Below are 7,065 nucleotides of genomic sequence, written 5' to 3' on the forward strand. Positions count from 1 at the left end.
TACCCGTGCCGAACTCAACCGGGACTCCTAAAGTGGGACAGAGGGAGTAGATAAAATATCAACAAAAGGGTAAAATAGTAAATATGTTATAACATTATAATTTTCACGATTTTTTTCATCAACATAGTGTATTACAAATATCAATACAGTGACATGAGAATCTCAACACAAGTACCAGAAAATATCAACACAGTTTTATTGATATTGTACATGCATTATATTGATATTGTTTGATGCATTTATTGATATAAATTTGTTTATAAACATTTACGAAACTGAAACTAATTATGAAATTTCATCATCCAATCATCATCGAAACATATGCAATTGCGATCTCGTTAGAATCTTTAATTTGATATATTTTTTATAAAAAAAATAAATTAAATAGAGAGAGTTACATAAATTTAAAATTTTAAGATGATTTTAAGGAGTAAGAAAGTGGTTAAATTTTAACTACCATATATAAGAATTCACATTAATATCCTTTAAGCTTATTTCATATTTTTTTTAATATAAAATATAATCCACGTGTAACTATTTCAATCACTAGATCTCCTAATTTAATGGCTAAAATTTGGTCTTAAGATTGCTAATTAGCTAGTCATATCCCTACATGGCATATTATAATCTATGTGATGAAACGTGGGAATACAATAAGACGAGTGGTGAATTGCATTGGATTATACATGGAGCTACTATGTGATCTACATCATAGATTAATTTCATTTACTTTATTATTTTATTTCATTTTACAAATGAATGATTTGGATCACCACAACATCCCCTGTTATAGCATATTGCAGAAGATCCCATCCCCTATACATGTCTAGTGTTTTGAAGAATGTCAACTTTGTGAGATATTTATAATTTGAGTCTTTCGAATTAGGTTTGGTTCATTACTATTTATTGTAGCATATTCACGTGGAGTTCATTAGACTATTTATTGTAGCAAAATCACGTGGATAAATATATATATAGATTTAAATCGAATCACGTGACTCTTCTGTCTTCTCACAACATTTAAATATAGCCGAAACACTGCGACTCCATTCTGACTCTTAGCTTGAAATCCAAGTTTAAAGTTAGACCACAAACTCTTGTTGTTAGCTTTATCTGGTCGAAATACTTAATGTGCGCTAGTAAATGAACAACAGAGACAAAATAAGTGTTACCTGCGCTTCAATATCATTATTCAATAGCTATACTGTGCTTACATAAAGTAAAAAGGCAATGATCTCCAACAACACAAACAACTCTACACCAATGCATTACAACTCTACAACAAAAGCAGCAACGACCTAGTACCGCAAATGCCTATTTATTTGGGAACAAAATTGGCTAACATGTCTGGATTTGCAGAGAGAAAAAAGAAAGAAAGAAAAAAAAAACTACACAAAAATGATCTGTGGGGGAAAAGACGATATACAGCAAGAGGGAAGATACACAGAGAGTACTTCACACAAGGCCCGATTATATCACATTCGTGGCACACACATTGTCAAACGACGTCCTTCCTCAAAGCAGCAGCACCCTTTCTACAAGACACAACTATCAAACAACCCTGTGATATGCTATATACTATAGAGCTTCTTACTTTTAGCTGTGTTATGGTGTGGTGGTATGCTTCCATCTGCGATTTGATTTCCTATGTTTTTCCCTAAGTGAGGGTGACCAGATTAAAAGAACCTCCTCCTGAAACCCCTAGTCGTGGCTTGGTATGATCTCATCAGCAGCCCGACACCGATTCCAACACCAAGGCACATCCCTAGTCCTATCCCCACACCAACCCTTACACCAGCATTGAACCACGAGAGCTGACCATCTTCACCAGGGTACATATCTTCAGAGTAATAGCTGTATGCAACTTTCCCCTCTGACTCCTCGTCATCCATATCAGCCGCCATCAACTGCAGAACAAAAACCAGCCAATAAAATATTAAAGAATAATAGCAAGACACGGTGAGTGAAATCTTGCTCAACACACTTTTAACATAATGGGCTACCATCGGAAGACTTGCTGGATTGGCTAACCAGTGAAACCAAATACCATATGATTTAGCATGTTTTTCTATTCTGTGGCATAATAGAAACAAGAATGGAGCAAACAGACAGTTTTTCTTAAAGCTCTTTACGAAGTCATGTATGTGCTTCTGTTTTGTCCAACATTTCACGCCACAGCTCCACTTACTAGTATTTTGCACTGGATATGTGATGCCTTCAGGAGATACTTGCAGACAGTCAAAGGTTTATGAGTTGGCTATAATTAACCTCCAGGTGACCAGATTTCTCATGTTCATTCCTAACAAAATTTGTGCTCAAACTCATGTGATCTCTGATGTTATTGGACCATGTAAATGAGAATGTATGCAGTATGAGAGACAATCCAAACTGTAAATAAGAACACAGTTCTAGATCTAGTTGCCTTTTAATTTAAAGTAGACTACCTACCCCAAATTCATGACTCTTTTTTTTATGGTTAAACGAATTTGAATCTAAAGGCCGCGCCACAGAGGAACATGAGACCTTTGGCCTCAGACATTAACCTCTCTACCGCTCAGCCAACTCAAACACAGAAAATGGAAGTACAAAATAAGAATCTATTAGGAAAATGGAAACTATCACCCAGAAACTACCAGTAATGGCCAGTTTGCAACCACTACATGGAAAAAGATGTGAAATACATAAAAGCAAAAGTTTTGAGCCCTGAGCAATTACAAACTGTACACAGAATCTTGAGACAGGGAGGTCCTGAAGATACCTATAGAAGATAAGTTACACTTTGATTAGCTGCGGCAAATAACCGTTAACTTATTAACAAGTTAGTTTGCAGATCCTGAACCATATTGTTGATGGATAGTAAAGGTACAGGGCTCCTCAATCATTTGGAAAGTCTGATTAAAATGTTAAGGTATAGAGCATACACTAACTTTTATATAAGAATAGTGGTTGTGGGAGAAGACCCTAGACTCTAAAGCACAAGTATTCACATAAGCTCGATAGTGCACTCACCTTTTACCTAAAATCAATAAATTCTAACAACTTTCCTTATCCAAAGTTCTTTTTCTAGGTTGTCTTCTTGCAACCAGTACACCATTTATTGGATCATGAAAGATATTGGTCAACTCTTGAAGTTATGCTGCTAGCCAGGAAATTTCCATAAATGAATATGTAAGAATACATTATTTCCAGGATGTAACAATGCCAAAAATAGAGTTTGTACATGCAGGTCTCAGCAACAGAACTAGTTGTCGCTTGAAACATCCATTGAACAATGGGAATGTTCTAAAAGGCGCTAGTGACAGGCTACGGCCAAGCAACCTAGGCAAGTTTAGTCCGAGACAATTTAAGCATGGGCAAGGGATGCCTTGTTCCTCAATGGGACAAAGGCGCCTACCCTGGGGATCTCTCAGAGCCCGGTAACAGCAAAGTACAAATTAAAACGAAAGATATATGAAGTATGTTCACTTTGGACAATGGCTTGGATTTACAATACATATGATTGTATTTGAAGGATTACATGGTACAACAAGCTCAAAGTTGGTTCAATCCATGCTATCACAGTATCACCAAAGTAGTACACTATAAGAAGAAAGTAACACTTATCTGTTGGGTCATGAACTTCTGTCTTCCTTTCTTATAGGTGGTTGTAGATATTAAAAATTAATTTTTTATTCTTATATATCATGACTAACAGTCGACAAAAACAGAGTTTCCTTCAACATTAAACTATTAAAATAATTCCGTGGAGTACTATATATGAGATTTTTTCCTTCAGAAAGAACATCCAAAAAGACTTGCCAGTTGAAAAAAGCTGGCCATAATCACGAAGATGCATCATCAGGAAGTAAATAAACAATTTATAACCTAATTGTAGGAGAATATATCAAACTGTAGAGTCCCAACTCATACCCTACTCATTCATAACAGCCAACTCTAATTTTGTTTTCCCTATAAGCAAGTAAATTGCTTCACCTTCAGCTTAAGCCTATCAAATTTGCTACATTTCGTTGCACACTGAATATATGAAAACATCTTTCAGATATCCTAGATCATTGAATAAAAACAGAGATGCACACAAGCAAATTAACCTTAGCTTCAATACCCAATCAATTTTTTTTCATAAAAGAGACTCTCAACTCCAAAACATTAAGCCTAAAATTACCTGCAGTTTTCGCTGTCTCACCAGCCCATTACACAAATTTCCTTGTTGCTTCCCCATCTCCTCGTCCTCAGGAATTGCATCAAGCATCATTCCTTGCCTCGCTTTCCTGCGCGGGGTAACCAACACCGTCTTCATCAAAATCACAGGCGTTCCCGAACAACTCCCGGCTACATATACCTCGATGGATGGAGAGCCTCCCCCTTTCCTCGGCTGCAGGAGCGCCGAGCTCTTATTCGTAATAGGCGTTGCGGCGTAGCACTCGATACTCCACCCCGATTTCGAATCGTTATCCAGCGCGGTCTCATTGCTCCACGCATGAGCCTTCTCCAGCGAGCCACACAGAATCAAATCCAAATCATCCCTCTCCTCGCACACCTCGAACTCCGCGGGGCCCGATACCTTGACGCTATCGGTGCTGACGTACGTCACCTCGGAGGAATCCTTGTTGACGCGATCGCGGCGGAGAGTGATGGAGACGGCATCAGAATAGGGGACGCGCGCGCCGTTGATTTCCAGCGAAACGCCTACCTCTCGCCTGAGGTGGCGGAGCTTTAGCTGCTCCGGGAGATTCTCCACCGCGCAGGGGGAGATCCGGACGTAGAAGAGGCGGATTTCCAGACACCCGCCGGTGAATATCGGCGGCCTGTAAATGGATAGCTGCAAATCGTTCTCGTTTTTGCCCATTCTCCAAAAACCCTAAGCTTCGAACAATCTAATTTGGAAACTCTCTAAAAAAAATCACAGTATTTGGTTCATTTGAGGAATCAAGGAATAACCAAATTGTTGTGGAATTTAGGGTTCTCTTGCGAGGGTAATTTGAGATTGGGAAGATGATGAAAATAGGGGGGGAGGTACAAGGACAAGTGGAGCGTGGTGAACACACGCGTCGAGCGCGGGTGGGAGCTGACAAGATTGCGGGAAAATCTAAACGCGCCCGCCCACGTGGGCCCATATTGTGGGGCTGTGGTTTTTCGGGTCCCCGCCCGAGATTTGCAACACTATAAACTGGAATAGACAACCGGGTCGGGGCTGCGACCATGATCCATGTGGAATCCGGGTCACGGGTCGATTCCGTTTAATGCAACCTCCTCCTCGCGCGGATCAAAGTTTTCAAGGTGATAAATTTATCTTACTATAATAAGAAAATTATTTCTTCCTTTCTTTAAATTTAGTTAAACTGCCGTTTTGAAACCTTTAATCTACACCATTTCCTGTTGCAATCACAAATTATCATCACAAATGCAATGAGCAAGCTGAGGTAGAGAGGAATTAGCCACATTGACAAGTGAGTGTAATTGTCTAATATGAGCCAGTGGGATTAAGCTGACTCAGCGAGAGAGTGCGGCTATAAATAGAAGGCAAAGAGCAGTAGCTAGCATTCATAAAAATTGTGTGAATGTGTGCGTGAGAACCTTGGGCTAAGGATCGTGGATCCGAAGCATTCTATCAGTTCTTAATATCGTGTTACTCTTGTTATCGTTTCATTATTACCTTGTTATTGTGATTAATCTTATTAATCTACGATTGGTGGTTATCTTGCTCATTGTTGTGTTTAATTGTTGCTTGATTTGTTATGTTGATTGGTTGCCGATTGTTGTTGTGTTGCGATCTTGGCTGAGTTGAGCTTGAAACGTAATATTTCTATTTTCTCTCTTTCCTTTTGAATTTCTTAATATTTTCAAGAGTAAAGGTCAAAATTGATCCTGAACATATGGTCATTTTACGTTTTTGGTCCTAAACATTATCTTTTGGATTTTTTGGTCCTGCACATATGAAAATTTGATCATTTTGGTCCTCCGTCAATATTTCCGTTAAAAACTAACGGTCAACGGGTTTAATCCCAATTTTGACCAAATTAAACTTTTAATTCTAATTTTTTACTCCCTATTAATTCTCTAATTATTTTTACACTTCAATTTCATCTTCTTCCTTCCTCTCATCTTTCATCTTCTTCTTTTCCAACTTCCTCTTTTCCAATTCTGAGATTCTTCTATTAAAATCAAAGGCTATTCAAAATATTATCCCTGCCCATCCAATTTGCAAAAAATCTCACCGTCTCTGCCTCCAAAATTCCGCCGATTCCACCTCCGTCTTCCCCGCTCCCTTGACCACCTCCTCTCCGGCGCAACACGCTGCTGCGGCGCCGCCTGTTTTGATCTCCCTCCTTGAGAAGGCTCGGATCCAGGCCGCGCCGGCGAACAGGTCCGAGGAAGAGGTTGGAGTGGTGCTGGCAGCGAGCGGCAGCTCCGTGACGATGGCAAGGCCCGACCTTCCCGGGCACCGGCGCTGAGTAGGCTCGAAGCCGCGACTTTTGTAGCAGATCGGATGTGCAAGGTAGAGATGGCAGACCGCGCTGAGAGAGAGAGAGAGAGAGGAAGAAGATAGGCGGAGGCGGAGGTGGAGCTGAGCTTGTCGAGCTCACCGCCGATGAATTTGACGGTGGTAGGCAGTGGACGGTGATGAATGAGGAACGAGGCTGAGTTGGGAGAGAGGGAAGAGATTAGAAATTTCAATCTCATTCTGGAATCTCTAGTGAGGATTAAGAATCTCAAAATTGGAAAAGAGGAGCATGGAACCGTGGGGCACTTTGAGAGGAAGAGAAAGGAAGAAATGAAAGATGAGAGGAAGGAAGAAGATGAAATTGAAGTGTAAAAATAATTAGGGAATTAATTAGGGAGTAAAAAATTAGAATTAAAAATTTAATTTGGTCAAAATTGGAATTAAACTTGTTGACTGTTAATTTTTAACGAAAATGTTGACGGAGGACCAAAATGATCAAATTTTCATATGTACAGGACCAAAAAATCCAAAAAATAATGTTTAGGACCAAAAACGTAAAATGACCATATGTTCAAAATTAATTTTGACTTTTACTCTATTTTCAATTCCTCTTTATAACACTT

General features: G+C 39.3%; 1 protein-coding gene across 2 annotated transcripts; it reads right to left on the reverse strand.

The window, feature by feature from the left end:
- Positions 1-1,155: 1,155 nt before the first annotated feature.
- LOC125218746 (uncharacterized protein At1g01500-like) lies at positions 1,156-5,000 on the reverse strand. 2 transcript variants are annotated; one of them, XR_007176015.1, is made up of 3 exons: positions 4,163-5,000; positions 1,595-1,907; positions 1,156-1,535 (listed from the first exon to the last, which is right to left on the reverse strand). XR_007176015.1 is itself a non-coding variant. In XM_048120484.1 (2 exons), exons 1-2 carry the CDS (start codon positions 4,844-4,846, stop codon positions 1,677-1,679), a joined length of 915 nt encoding a protein of 304 aa, XP_047976441.1. In that variant the 5' UTR covers positions 4,847-4,999; the 3' UTR covers positions 1,156-1,676. The 2 variants fall into 2 exon arrangements, 1 of the variants encoding a protein (XP_047976441.1); XM_048120484.1 differs by having other exon boundaries at positions 1,156-1,907; positions 4,163-4,999.
- Between the last annotated feature and the right edge of the window lie 2,065 nt (positions 5,001-7,065).

Source organism: Salvia hispanica, chromosome 4, assembly GCF_023119035.1.
Source record: "Salvia hispanica cultivar TCC Black 2014 chromosome 4, UniMelb_Shisp_WGS_1.0, whole genome shotgun sequence".
NCBI classification, from domain to species: Eukaryota; Viridiplantae; Streptophyta; class Magnoliopsida; order Lamiales; family Lamiaceae; genus Salvia; species Salvia hispanica.

Coding starts and splice junctions, on each gene's coding strand:
- LOC125218746 (XM_048120484.1), bottom strand. CDS start 4,846: ATGGGCAAAAACGAGAACGATTTGCAGCTATCCATTTACAGGCCGCCG. Junction 1,908..4,162: donor TGAGACAGCGAAAACTGCAG/GTAATTTTAGGC, acceptor TTTGTTCTGCAG/TTGATGGCGGCTGATATGGA.